Raw genomic sequence first — 15,262 nt, 5'->3', positions numbered from 1 at the left:
CCCAAACACCCTTCAATAGAAGACAAAATAAAGCGATACTCCTTCGCAAGGCCATAAAACCTAAGGGACACTCGAAAGCATGGCACATGGTGCGAAAAGTCCATGTCATCCACCGTGAAGCCATGGTAGCACAGTTATGAAGAACGCTAGATGTGGGCCGAGGAAAATCAGATCTGCTTCACAAGGGCTTCAACGGTATTCGGGGAGCTCAACTGATGAAGAAAAACCTCTCCCTCTTGGATGTGGTGACCCTCTAAGGCCAAGCTCACCTGTATCCAATCTTGGACCCTCTGAGTGAGTGTGAGGCCAGCAATGTGACGCCACCAATGATCTCTCCTAGAGGGATGAGACGGCAATCTTCATCTGTTGCTTGTCCTCCGGGAATAAAGAAATTCAAAAGGCTTGGGGAGTCGGGGGAGATGCCATTAGAGACCCTTTGGCCAGACCCAAAAAAGGTAACCACCAAGATCTCACTCCTTGAAAAAGCAAACAAAGGAGCTTTTCATGCAGTGTCGAAGAAGGGGAAGCAGTAACGGGTAGGGAGGGGGGGAAAGGGAAAAAAGGTCCTGCAGATTTGTAGGAAACCAGAGCAGAAAAAACCAGAAAAACCTTCTACCCAGGGATTTCAGCAAGACAGGACTGCCTTGCTTCGACCCCTGCTGGATTGGCAGCCAGCCAAGGTGGCTGAGGCCACACAAGGCAGGGGGAGGGCACAGAAAAGACCCCTGTTAGCAGAAAAACGGGCTACTAGCAAGGGTGGGCAGAGGCCCAAGCAACAAAACTGCTCCAAAGCAGTTTGAAGTGAGGGAGACCCCTCCAGCAGCTGCGTGATGGCCCCAGGCAGGAGGGGAAGGCACAACAGGCATGGAAAGAGAGAGGGAGGGGTGGAGGGAGGGCACTGGAGAGGATGGGCTGAGGCATGGGGGAGAGGGAGCAGGAGCAGGCGGGCAGGGAGAGCCTTCGCATTCAGTTGGAAACTGAGTTGATTAAAAACAGAAACGAAATGTGTGATTAGTTGTTGAGATGGAGCTTAAAGAATTGGAAGACTATCTTAAGGACATGGGGCAAAACCTATGACTAAAAGACTACGGCACATTGCTACTATTATTAATTCAATGGGAAGAATATTCCATCACCATTGGATGACATAGGAATGATGGAAAGCTCTTGCAAAAGCATACAATTGATTCCAGTTTTGAAGTTGTGTATATCTTGAGAGTGACAAGCCAGATATGCGGATGGATAGAATATGATTTATGCGGAGAGAAAATCCCAGGAAGTGTTGAGACCCAACATATGGAGGCCTTAATCTTCAACACCTTTCCGATGTTGAAAATGGCTCCATATAAACACATGGTATAGACACATGCAGTGTGACTCACTTTGCAAAGAAGGAAAACAGCGACCCCTGGATTATGACAAAAAGATGATAGCAAGATGGGAAATGTGTGGACTCTGAACAATGTTTAATAAGTACAAACTGGAAACCATGTAAGGCTTCAGTGTGCATGTTGCAACTTTCGAGGTCCAATCAATTGAAAATTTATCCATGCATTTGACAGGTTATCCTTTCTTGATAGCATGTCAGCGAGAGTAGCTGGTCTTACCGCAAATTGTGGTACAGCAGCTTTATATCCTGTCAATGTCAAGTATAACAGTGAAGCAAGGCCAGCAATACTACGGCGTTCAGATACTGAAAGTTGCTCATGCATAATACAATAGCCATGTGAGATTAAGAGGAAGGCAACGAAGCAAGCTGTCTCATAGAAGATTCGCATCACAAACACCCCAAAAGCCACCCAAAAGGAGCACGTGCTCAAATTAAGACACGAGTACCTGCAATACATGCAGAACAAGATGATGTTAGACTAACGACTAGCACGAGGCAGCAAAGATCCCTTTCTTTCACTCACTTCACCCCCTCCTCCCTCATTTCATGTGACCAATCTCTTGTGTTTTGACAATACTACCGAATTTTAAACGATTCTATTTTATTGGTGGCATGAATACTTTTAAGAGGCTTGCTTATGAAGCCCGAGTTTCAACATCATCATCAGCACCTCTCTCTCTCTCTCTCTCTCTCTCTCTCTCTCTCTCTCTCTCACACACACACACACACTTTTTTTTAGTGAAAATTTCATTGCTCTCTCCTCTCTCTCTCTCTCTCTCACACACTTTTTTTTTTGGAGGTGAAATCCATTTTTCATTATATTAAAAAAAACAGTCCCAAAGAAGGGACAGCCAGTTACAAGCATCAAAAGATATCATGATATAACAAGAAGGCAGGATAATCTAAATCCCGTGCATGTAGACAATCATAAAATGATTGCCTTAAAGATGCCCAGAAGACCTGATACTTAGCCAAAGATGGATCACCAAAGATTTGATGTTTCTGATCCTTCTAGAGAGACCATAGTGCCCAATACCAAACCCAATAAAAAATCATAAAGCCTAAACACACACACCTTTTTTTTGTGTGAAATCCATGTATGTTTATACTACAAAAAACAGTCCCCAAAGAGAAGACATGCAATTACAATATCAGAATATTTTACTGTAAGACAAGTAACAGAATAATCTATTTGACGAACAGAGAGGCAATCATAGGGATTGCCTGAGCGATATCTGGAAACAGTGAAACATGGAAAAAGTAGAATCTCTAAAGACACTATGATTTCTGTCTCTCCACAGAGTCCAGAGTGCCCAATATCAACCCAAGTGAAAAAAATGATCAAACTCGTGCCTCCATGGGTGAATGCCGAAGAGCCAAAAAAGCTTGCCAAAGCAAGTAGTAGGCGAGTGATGCTTGGTGTTATTCCCTATGGCCAGCTCCTGGCACATAGACATATTGCTCCTGCTGTCTGTCACAAATGTGTAGCTCCAAGGGAATCCTTGCTCCATCTTTTCTGGCATTGCCCTATGACTCGTGACTTTCTGCTTTTTCTTCAACAGTGTCTCTATGCCCGGTTGCCTAAACACACACACACACATGTGATCAAGGAAATATTGTATCGTAGGACCAAATATAAGAGAGACATAACTTGGGATGCATATACCTTCCACAGGATGGTGGAGTTGCATTGATAGGAGAACTAAAGTAGGCGTTCATAATATCATGCCTTTCGAAAAATTATGTACCAGCCAACATATAGAGATGGTGGCTGCGTCCTCAGCTATGTAATGCATTCTTCATCTTAGTCTTATTATATCTGGTACATGCATGAGCGGGAGCAGATCTGCAACCAATGGGATGAATTGGGAAACCTGGAAAAGAGGGTCCTCACAAATTTCATGTGTGTTAAAGAACCACTGCCCTACAGAAACAAGGTTGATGCTTCTGTTGGAGAACACTGCTCCATTGTGAGCCCCCGTATGAGGGGGAAGCAGGGCAGTAGATCAGGCTTGGCAGGGGTAAGAGTTTAGGTGTTGGATGATAGGTGCTGCTGGTTTCAGTCTGAGGCCACAGTAGGTACCTAAGGCTGCTCATATGCAGCAGTTTTTGTGCAGGGACAGAAGGCAGGTCTGTAGGCCTGGCATAGGCCTTTTAAAGGCCTGCAATGAGATCCGCAGACCTTTGAGCCAGTCGGCTAGTCTGGCTGGCTGGTACAGACTGTGCAGTCGGGCCTATTAGACCCTTGATCGGCTCTGTTGCATCGGCAATTTTCACTGTATTGAGTCATATCTGAACATGTACATCTAGGTCATGTCCTAACCTTTGGTACTATGTTAGAATACGCAGCAGAAAATTGAAACGTCCACAAGATCACACACGAGAACTCTAGATCCTACTCGGGATGTGCACACATTTACATGAACCATGCTCAGATCTGGAATAACGTCCAAGAAAGCACCCAAAATGTATTACAAATTGGTGCATTCACAAACCACACTACGTGGACAGCCTCTGCTGCGCGCCTCTGTTGAGGGCTTCAGTGGCTATGGGAGAAGCCCAAAACTCAGACTGACAGTTCCCTTTCTGCCTCTGTATGTTCTGCTCACTGAATGAGCCCTACACACATGGTGAGGTCTACTGCTGCTACTGGTGCCCAAGTCGCACCCTGCTGGGACCTCTCTCCAGTGCCTTGGTGCACTTCTAAAGCCTGGTATAGATGGCTTATTATCTGCACTTGCTGCTACCTGCTACTGGCCCTTCTAGTGCCTGGGGATGCACTCCTTTAGTGCCTGAAGCAGTCTGCAATGGAATGAACTGAATGACATGACTTGCCCTCCCAGGGGGGATTATATAGGGCAGCAAGACCCTTGAACCCAGCCCGACTGGCCTCTTGCCCAACCGACCCAGTCTGTGGACTGCCTGACTAAGTTTCCTAGCTGGCCAACCTAGTCTATGGACTGGCTGACCAGACCAGCCCTTGGGCGACTATAAACCCCCCTACTGGCTGGGTCTTTTCCCACTCTTGCAACCCACACAATGTGCTGTTTCCGTAGCCTTGTATCAGCCCATGTCCTCTCACTCCACCCCCCTACTGGCTGGGTCTTTCCCCACTCTCGCAACCCACACAATGTGCTGTTTGCGTAGCCTTGTATCAGCCCATGTCCTCTCACTCCAGGCCCATGAGCAGCCCCAATGAAAGGCAGCTCACATGGACTGTTAAGAATGCTGTGGAGGGTAGGACCAAACCTAAGAAGGATGTCCACATGCCGTCCATATGACAGCCTGTGTGCTGATGGGACTAACTATCCCATACGGAAGGTCAAGCTTTGGAGCCATCTTGCAGAAGATCTGGGAGCCGATAGTGGGAACATATAGCTCAAGCCCATGGACATTGAGGATGCCTGTAGAAAAGTAACGATATCAGTAGATCCAAATGAAGTCGAAGAGTGGAAAGACAAAGACGCCGAAGCCTTGTCCATGATCATAGGGACTAATTGTAGACACCAGCATTCCCAATATCCAGAATGCAGTTGTGGCTAGTGAGGATGAACTATTCTAAAGGACCTATATGAGACAAACAAATCACCAAGGATCCTATCACTCTCTCACAAAAGTGAAGGTTGTAAGGGACCTGACAGGAGTTGACCATAAGGTGTACTCGATCCAATTAGCCATGATGATTCTAGAGTACTAGAACTAACATGAAAAGTGGAGTAGAAAGATGATTTACACTAACAAGCACTAACTTTCACACAATTCGTGACAACTCGAGTGCAGACCAAGCCACTGTTGGAATTATCGCCATAATTCATGGCAATGACCAATGTATAGTCAATAAGTGAGTTAGGGGCACTTTTTCCTCATTAGAGGTTTTTCCCCCTAACGACAGTTACGATCCCTAACTACGATTAGTGGATAGGTTAAGGTTTGTCACTTAGACAAAACCTTCACCACTTGTATATTTTCCCTTATCTCTTCTATTCAGATGTTTGGTTGCTCTCTTGCTCTCTCTTGTTTTCTCACATTTGGTATCAGAGCCTACCTCTGCTCCCGGACCTACAGCCCATCATCAAGCTCGCCTCTCTGCTCCCAGACCTAGAGTCCATCGTCAAGATCACCTCAGCCTCACCATTTCATACGTTGCTTACCGCCTGTATAGCACTTGTATAGTCCACGATGCAGTTTGTCTGTACATTTCCGTACGGATTCCCGTACCTGCAAGCGTGCAACGAAGTACACCGTACGGTACATTTCTGTACACCCTGATGCCTTGTCCATACACAGGTCATCCATACGTACCTGTCTCGAAGTCATCGTGGCATCAGAGCAGTCCGTACACCCTACCGTACAATCAGCCGTACACAACACCAGTCTGTTGTTCGTCATCCGTACGGCTATTCTGCATGTGTGTCGCCAACTGGACCTGTCGCTCCACTGTTCGTACCAGTGTACCCGTCCGTACACTATACGGTGCAATTGCAAGGTGGCCTATGCAAGTTTTCTAGCAAGAAATTGCTACAGAATTGGGGGCATTTTGTATTCGTGGTGGGCATATTTTGCAGTTAGCTTGCAGATTATCCTTGCAAGGTCTCTTTCCAGGTTGGCACATTTAGTCACATTTTGTGAATTGGGAATTTTGTCAAATTTGGGGCTTTTCATGGATTTGCTCCAATTTTAGCTCAATTTCCCTACATTTTTGCACTGGCTACAATTTTGGGGCTTTCAGCTATTTTACCCTCTTTTAGATGTAATTTCCCTGAAGAAATTGGAGGTTTTGGCATTCGAATGCAATTTGGCAGTGTACTAGCAGTTTGGGACTGTTGCAGGGAGTTTTGGACTCAGTTTGAGTGACATTGCAGATATTTGCCATTTTTGCAATGTCATTTTGGCAGTTTTGTGGGCATTTGCAGAACATTTTGGTGCATTTTGAGCCTTTGATTGGATTTGATAGTAAGTTGTCATTGTTGACAGATTTTTTGAAAATTTTGGGTTGTGCATCTGAAATCCCAGAAAGGGATATTATTTTCACTGTTGCTGCATTTTCTTTTTCTTTGGCAGTTATGGCCCAGAACAATCCCAATGAAGTGTTTGGAGTCCTCACACAGGAGGGTAAGTTGGATGGTACCAACTGCTCCTTATGGAGTTTTATGGTTCGCAATATCTTAGTTGGCAAACACTTATGGGATTATGTCAATGGGGATGAGACAGGGCCAACGAATGTGGTTGCACTTGCCACTCCTCCTCAACAAGGTGGAGGAAGGGGTAGAGAACAAGCTCAGGGTGTAGGACAAGTGCTGCTTGAGGGTCTCATGTGTGCCAACTATGTTTTGAATTGGGCTCCCACTAAGGCTTTGAAAACAAAGACTCCTTATGAAGTTTGGTATGGGAGAAAGCCTTCAGTGGAACATTTTCGTGTCTTTGGATGTGTTGCATATGCCCATGTGCCTATTGAGTTTTGACATAAGCTATCAGACAAGGCACTTAAATGCATATTTGTTGGGTACAGTCTCTACAATCCTACTTCACCCAAGATTTTTGTCAGCAGAGATGTAATCTTTTCAGAAAATTCAGCACATACACAAGCTGAATTTAATGTGCCATCTTCTACATCAAATGATGTTTTTGAGGGATTAATACCCATTGCTTTGTGTTCCGCATCTGACATCCCTGCTGAAAATCAGAATTTGCAGCAAGCTCCTCATGTTCCACATGCCCCGATTCAGCTACCGGCTGATTTAGTTCCTCCACAGGCAGTGGAAGATGTTGTCAGGCAAGAGATTACAGAAATACATGCAGCCAAATCTGTTTCCAATTGGCTGCTCCAAACTCTCAGGGAGAATAAGCTTGATGCTCCTTTGCCTGGCAGAACTCGCAGTGCAGCAAGGCACAAAGGGGGGGCTCTTTCTCTTGAATCACCTTATGCAAGTACTCTTCTAGATGAGGAAGAGCCTGATACTTTGGAAGAAGCTAAGGATGATGTGCATTGGATGAATGCCATGCAAGATGAGTTGCAGTCCATTGAGAAAAATCAAACCTGGAATCTTGTGGAATCTGGATTTGCCACCAAGTTAGAATGCCATAGGTACCAAATGGGTTTTCAAAGTAAAAAGAAAGTCCAATGGATCCATTGCAAGGTACAAGGCACGGCTGGTTGCAAAAGGCTATGCTCAGAGGAAGGGCATTGATTATGAGGAGACATTTGCTCCTACTTCCAGGATGACCACTATTAGATCAGTTATTGCTATGGCTGCACATTTTGATTGGAATGTTCATCAGTTGGACATAAAAACAGCTTTTCTTAATAAAGACTTGTTGGAAGAGGTTTATCTCAAACCACCTCCTAGCTTTGAAATCTCAGGTAATGCACATAAATTTTGCAAGCTGAATAAGGCTTTGTATGGACTGAAACAAGCCCCACGTGCATGGTACTCCAAGATTGTTACCTTTCTGACCAGCAAGGGGCTTCATAACAGTCCACCTAAAAGTACCCTCTACATCAAGAAGGATGGGGGGGATATTTTAGTCATCATTCTTTATGTAGATGATATGCTGCTCATAGGGTTACATAAAAAAAATTGCACATTTCAAAGCTCAATTGAAAGCTACATTTGACATGTCAGATTTGGGCATGTTACATTTTTATTTGGGGATCCAGGTTATACAAGAGAGACGTGGCATTATTATGTCTCAATCCAAGTATATGCAAAAGCTCTTGGATTGGTTCAACATGCAAGATTGCAAGTCTACAGCTACTCCCATGGAGCTAGGGCTGAAGCTTACTATGTATGATGCAGGTGAATCAATAGATGCCACACTCTACAGCCAGGCTATTGGATGCCTCATTTGTTTGTGCAATAATGGCCCGATATTCAGTTTGCAGTATCACAGGTGAGCAAGTATATGCACAGCCCAAAGACACCACATTGGCAAGTTCCAATACTTGCAAGGCACAAAGTCTTATGGCTTAATGTTTCCTAGGGGGGGTGACTTGCAGATGCATGCTTAGAGTGACTTGGAATGGGTTGGAGATTATGACACTAGGCAGTTCACAAGTGGTAATTGTTTCTTTTTGGGACATGCTCATTTCTTGGCTAAATCTACTATGGCTACTTCCTCATGTGAAGCTGAGTACAGGGCAGCTTTCACAACAACAGTTGAATGTGTGTAGCTCCGCCACTTATTTGATGATCTTCATCTATCATTAGAGGGTTCTTCTCCAATTCTCATTGATAGTCAAAGTGCTATAGAAGTTGCAAAGAATCCTGTGTTTCATGCTTGTATGACACACATTGTGGTTCATTATCATTATGTCAAAGAGAAGTTGCATGCAAGGGAGATCAGTATGATCTATGTCTCCACACATGACAATGTTGCAGAAATCTTCACCAAAGCACTTCCACATGAGAAGTTTGAGGCTTAGTAGATAGGTTAAGGTTTTGTCACTTAGGCAAAACCTTCACCACTTGTATGTTTTCTCTTATCTCTTCTATTCAGACGTTTGGTTGCTCTCTTGCTCTCTCTTGTTTTCTCACAGCCATTTGCGAGTGAAGATCTTGGGTCCTTATTGTTGCAAGAAGAAGCTCGACGAATATGTCTAAAAGCAATGGTGACAAGGTCTTTTGGGCAAAAGGAAAGGGCAAGGGCAATCCCGACAAGGGTTAGCATGAAGAAGATTCCAAGGGTAGAGAATAGTGGAGACAAGAAGAAAAAGGAGTAGTTCTTCTATGCAAGAAACTTGGTCACTTCACAAAAGATTGCAAGAAAAGAAGGCAGATCAAAGAATGAAGAATGAAACTAAGCCCGAGGAAGAGTCAAAAACTGATTCAGCCAATGTGATGATAGGAGAACTCTTTATGGTCATTGAGCAATGCAAAGCACATTCAGTGATGGAACACAAAGAGGCATAGTATGCTAATAGTGGAGCCTCATGGCATATTTCAAATAGAAAGAGTGGTTTAAGGCAATGGAATCGACTCAAGAGACAAGAGGGTAATCTCTAATGTACTCTGTGCCTGAACTTTGCAAGAATTAAGTCTCTGTTAGTCAAATGACAAAGAATAAGATGAGGGTGAAGTTCAATGACCAGGAGACTGGTGAAAGAATGGCACGAGGATTAAAGGATGAACTGTACCATATCAATGCTGTATTGATTCAAGAAAAATCAAGAAGCTTGAGACTATGATATGAGAGGTTTGGCCATGTCAGTTATGATATCCTATCATAGGAATGGTGGATGGATTTCCATCGATAGCAAGCAATGAAGGCATTTGCAAGGCTTGCATGAAAGGCAAGCAACACCCATAGCCTCTCTCGAAAGGAGGCCAAAGGCCTGCTTGAGTTGTGCACTCCCGAGAATTGTGGGAAGATGTCAACTCAATCATTTGCATTATAGTTCCTTACTTTTATTCATGATTTCAGCCGTACGGTAGGGTGGGTGTATTGTTAGGCAAAGAAATCCCAAGCTTTGCGAAATTTTAGTAGTGGAAAGAGTTGAAAAGGAGTCAAAAGATATTCCATCCCAACAAAGGGAGGGAATTCAATTCAAAAACATTCAATGCTTATTGTAAGAAAAAGGGGAACAAAATCAGCTTACACATCCCAACAGGGCAAAATAACTATGTGGTGTAGACATGGGGCTAATGATCCTGAGAGGGAAGAAACTTTCCAAGGCCTACTGGGGTCAGGTGGTTCATGAAGCCATGCACATCTTGAACAGGACAACCACTAATGTAGTCCAGCACAAGACCCCGTATCAATGCTCCTTCAATAAGAAGCTTGTGATTTCCCATTGAAGCTCTTGCATATGCCTAGATAAATCTATGAACATGCCTAAACTCATCCTCTGAAAACATAAGACACCATTGGGTCTTGGCCAGTAGCTTTGAGGCACCAGTCCCATAAAGAGTTTGGCTTCTCTCTCGAGCCCCCTCTCCTCTCAATCCCTCAGTCAACCTTGCCATCAAAAGCGACCCCCTTTTGAACCTCTTCCTACCAAACCCCTCCTTCCAAGCTGCTCCAAAGGGGCTCTACGTTTCCTGCCGACTCAAACACCTCCCTCTCCAACAACTTCAAATGGTGCAACTCTAGTCCCATCCAAGCTAGCATCTCCGAGTAAAAATAATCATAATAAATGGAGGTACATGACAATTCCGTAGTACTACCCTCATGTAATAGAGACCACCCTGATCCTTGTCTACCTGAGGAGGAAAAGGGGTAGGCTGGGGGTAGTTGCGAGCACAAACTAACCACTCTGGGGCTTCATGCTCTCCACATCCAGGAAGAAGTGGACACAAGGTAGTTGAATTCCAATTACGGGTTCACTTATCTACATGCTAGGGCAGTGGTTGGGTCCATGGGCCGCTCCCTTTGGATCGTGCATGGTAGCGCTGTCCATTCTAGCTAGTGTTTTCCAAAAGAAATCTAGAGTTGGGACACCTGTGATTTTGAAGTGATTGGATCAAGAAAAGGCGTCGTAAGTTGCAACCAAATATTGGCCCTTGGATCAAATGCCCCAAAAATGTTGAGTTCCTCTTTCGACGCTCATGCAATAGGCTTATAGGGTGGGTTTGAATGTAGTGATGCTGCCGATATGCTAGCACAATGAGTCCTATAACTTGCCCTCCAAAACCCTCTCAAAGTCTAGTAGGATCGGACGGAAGTCTCTTTGTGTCCCCTAAACCTTCCCCGTGAGTGGACCATGGAGTGCTAGAATGTGTGTAAATCTCACGATCATGCTAGGTAGTAACCTCAGAGACCGATTCTTCACAGAAACTACAACAAGTACTATCAATAGCTATGTGGACATCCTAAAGCTTCAAGAGCACATGTTCTCAAATGCAAAATATTTGTTCGTGTGGACACCTCCACAATCACGATTCCTCCATTTGGTCCCCTATAGAACGACAAATTGTGGGCAAGTCTGCATCTATATAGGCCATGCCTTGGCTTCATATGTTTTTGACTTTCGGAGATCTGATTGCAGGATATCGAATGTGGATTGGTCTCAAGGTTGGGGACCTCAAGATTGGTATCATCAACATCTATCCTCCAACATGACAACAATAGAAGGGACTTTTTTCGAGACAGCTCACAAGCAAATCGCTGAAATTGGGCCCTTGGATAAAAACATAGGACGAATAGTATGCTGTCTTCTTCCTTGGACTTGCACCAAGCCAACCACAGGCTCCCCTCTTGAAGAAGTTAGGTGCATCCCGGCAATGGAACCACTGAAACCAGCCTCAACAACGTAAAGGGTGGTAGGATCCACGTAAATACAGCATATATAGTAAAAAGACAAACAAATTTGCAACACACCACAAATGACAGGGGAGCTAGAGCGCTCCTACTAAGAAACAAAGACACCGATTGGCCCCAAACATTGGTGCCCCTTGCGGTATTTATTTAACATTCATTTGAAGCCAAGAGGTTGATTACAAAGGTCTCTGGGAAGCTGCACCACATGCAAACCAACGCCCGCAGACTTCCCGTCCAGCCCACCCTGTAATTCCGCAAGGGAAGGGACCTCGACATGAGCCCGATTAACCTGCATACAACATAGCCCTCTTTATTGCTGTAGGCAGCGACAGCATGATGACCTTCTAGAGTGACTTGACCAATTGTATGTGGGATGTGGAGATGCAGGTAGACAAGGAATCTGGCAGGGATGGCCATATCTGATTACTCTCCTGTCATCCTTCACCTAAAGCAGCCATTATAGAACATAAAATAGGCAGTTGACTGACTCTTACTTGGAGGAGGTCCAAGAGCTATCACCCACAAATCAAGACCTTGGAGGAGCCTCATGATGATGGTCTGGCGGATTGCATAGCAGAGGCCATTCAGAGGCATAGTTCAGTCTGCTAAGAGTGGGAGAGCACACTTTGGAGAGACCTAGCATCTATTGAGAGACTCTAGTAGGAGCAATCAGACTGCACCTAGCTGGCTCGCCCATACAAGCAGGCCAGGATAGAGCTATATGCAACTGAGGCCAGGTGCATGAGTACTATTTCCACTCCTCTCGGGCTCACTGGATGTAGTCAGAGACAAGATGACACACTAGTTTTCCTTACTACGAGACCTATATCAATGGGGACAACCCCTCAACAATTGAGGGCCAAATGCATACAAAGTGTCAAGAGATCCTTGACCACCTTCTTTCCAGCCAGCCATTCCAATCTCATAAGTAGAGGCAGTGTGAGAGCACTATGGTCTCAAGAGATATGGACATTTAGAGGGAAGATTCACCAATGCCTATTGCATCAACCGAGATTGTGGGTCCACACACATCAATGTACCATGAGCTCTCTCTCATGGATCATGAGTGCAATACTATATGTACCAAGATATTTTAAAGATAAGCGTCCTTTGAAACAAAGACCCGGTCAACTATCTCATTAAATGGCATGCATTACAGGAGGATGCAGTGTATTTCAGAGGGTACCCTGACCTATTCCAGGTGCTCCACGGCTGATACGTACCGTAAAACTCAACTTGAGGAACTAGTAAGACATTTCTTTTGTGCAACCATTGCCACGACTCACTTATCTTAGCTGGGTGTTTAGGGGGTTACCAGTGTGAAAAGGGGTTGATATGTTTTAGATATTTGACGTCATGTGTATGGCATGTCATAAAATTGTTTAGTATGCTTTATTTCATGGTTGATGTACTGCACTGAAGCTTATAGGCTGTATGCTTGTACATTCTATCAATTGAGCAATTCTGAAATACAGGTTCTTCCTCCTTTCTCCCACTCAAAGATCTTTGAGTGATGGGTGGAGTTGCCCCCCCCCCCCAGCTGCTTATGTTTTCTCATGCTATAAGAATACTGAAATCATAAGGAAAACAGAGAAACTTGTAGGAAGCAAATTAACGTAATGCACGTGTACAGGGAATAAAAAGCCTTTGCAACAAATATAAAAAGTGTCTCACCAAAAGACAAAGGACAAGCCAAGTACTAGGGCTTTCAATACCGGTACAGCTGTAAGTACCCACTGCAGGTTGCTCGTCTGTTGCCAAATAGAGAAAATATAAGTTAAAAGAAATGCCTAAGGACCAATCCTAAAAAATGAAAAAAAAACATAAAGCTACAGCTGCAAAGTTTGTGGTTATCCAACTGAATAAATTGCAATCCATTTGACTTGCATGACCTGGATAGCAAATTGGAGTTGACAGAGCTAAAACTGACTAAGAAGAACTTTGAATGTAAAATACGGAATGACAAGAATTCGGAAAAGGCCAAGATCGCAAGCCTACATAAAAATGGATTGCAGATACACAAAACATGAAAGGAAAAACAGTCAAGAGTTACGGGGTTAAGGATATTAAAAAAAAACCTGCCATTGTCTTTTACTCCAAGTGTTCAACGTCCAGACACCAAATAAGACTGCCCATATCACGAGAAGCCCAAAGAAGAGGAAAGGAAGGGGCCTGTATGATTCTTGCCATTCGCTGGCATTTGCAATAACCGACTTCTGCCCATGGTCAATCGCTGCTTCCATCTCATCCGTCTGAAAGGTTTCCCTCTGAAATGGGGCTCACTTGAGGACAATAGCCAATCCGCAAGCAAGCTCGCTCGTTCACAGTTGAAGCAAAGAGAATGAATCCCTACGACCAGGTGCCAAAGTGCTGAAGTCTAGCCTTACGTACTTTGGAAATCGAGATCCTTTTCACGTCTCCTTCTGCTGAAGTACATGTGTGCAATTCTGTGTGGCATGCCATTCTGTGATAATAACTAATGTTCATCACGTGGTGCTTCTATTCTTCTATTCTCATTCCCTCCACTCTCCTCCGCCAGTGTGCCAATTACGGTTTCCGAAAGCGCTTATGATTTTGTCAACAGAAGGCCTGAGCAGAAAGGCGCAGTCTATAAGGGCGAAAGGCAGCTACACGAGGGGGTCCAGAAAAGGGTGGGAAAGGCAACAAATACGTGATGGAAGAGCCGGGAGCTATTCGGGGCTAAGTGATAAGAATTGGAAGCGAATGAGAGGAGGGAAAGTTTGTATACAAAAGTGAGAGATGGGTGATGATAAGAGAGAGCTGGGGAAGCTAAGGAGCGAGGAAGGCGAAGTGGGTTGGCATGCATTGTGCCAGAATATGAAGAAAACGTAAGGGCCCCGGGAACAAACATCAAAAAGGAAGAGAGAGAATGCATGCGCTTATATAACTGTTTTCCTTGGTTTTTGTAGAGAGAAGTGATTTTAACGGACAACCATCCTCTCTATGCGTGCCTCCTACGTGTGTCCTACCCCAACCACGTTTTTCCTACCTCAGAGGAGGTTGCAGAAAGGGATGACCCTCGCACTCACCCTTCGGCGTAATCACCTCGGAAAAAAAAACAAGCCTTGAGTGCTCTCGCCTCTCTATTAGGCTCGCCTACTTGACACACATGCCATGCAATAGTGAGATGGACTAGAGATGCCCTCTATCCCACGATTTCCTATCATTGTGGCTAACCTCGGCTCTTTCCTAGCCTGCTTGACAAACAAGAAAAGCAACAGTTGAATCCCACGATTTGAACTCCTCATGTGAACTTAAGTCTTTTATGGGAGCACTACATTTCGGATGTCACGCTCTAGCACGATGAGAGAGCACATTCCCGCGTAAGTTTATGACCACATTCTAGCCTTTGCATCAGTGGCAAATGCTTGACTTTGTGCATTGAATATCAGAGGCCCCCTGGACTTAGAGAAAATGAACACTAGATTTTGTAGAGATTGTGTTGCCACATCCTCTTAGAATCACTAGAGTATCCCTCAAAGGGCAACATTCTCTAAGAGAGCATGCCAAGGTAGCAATGCTTACATCATAGGTACAATGGGGTCCCCTATCTCAAGCCATTCATGTCCATAAATCTAAAAAAGCCCTTGGGTA

At 44.5% G+C, this 15,262-nt stretch overlaps 1 protein-coding gene across 1 annotated transcript in view; it reads right to left on the bottom strand.

Annotated features, from left to right (window-relative positions):
- LOC147898139 (uncharacterized) overlaps positions 1-14,499 on the bottom strand; it is a 28,504-nt gene extending 14,005 nt beyond the window's left edge. The window contains 3 exon segments of the mRNA XM_087379856.1: positions 1,608-1,836; positions 13,322-13,398; positions 13,726-14,499. Coding sequence (XP_087235982.1) covers positions 1,608-1,836; positions 13,322-13,398; positions 13,726-13,890 — 471 coding nt within the window. The 5' untranslated portion in view covers positions 13,891-14,499.
- Between the last annotated feature and the right edge of the window lie 763 nt (positions 14,500-15,262).

The sequence above is a fragment of the Dipteris shenzhenensis genome, chromosome 9 (genome assembly GCF_047967505.1).
Source record: "Dipteris shenzhenensis isolate YYH24624 ecotype China chromosome 9, Dip_SZ_1.0, whole genome shotgun sequence".
NCBI classification, from domain to species: Eukaryota; Viridiplantae; Streptophyta; class Polypodiopsida; order Gleicheniales; family Dipteridaceae; genus Dipteris; species Dipteris shenzhenensis.
This window is presented reverse-complemented; position numbering and strand designations above follow the sequence as displayed.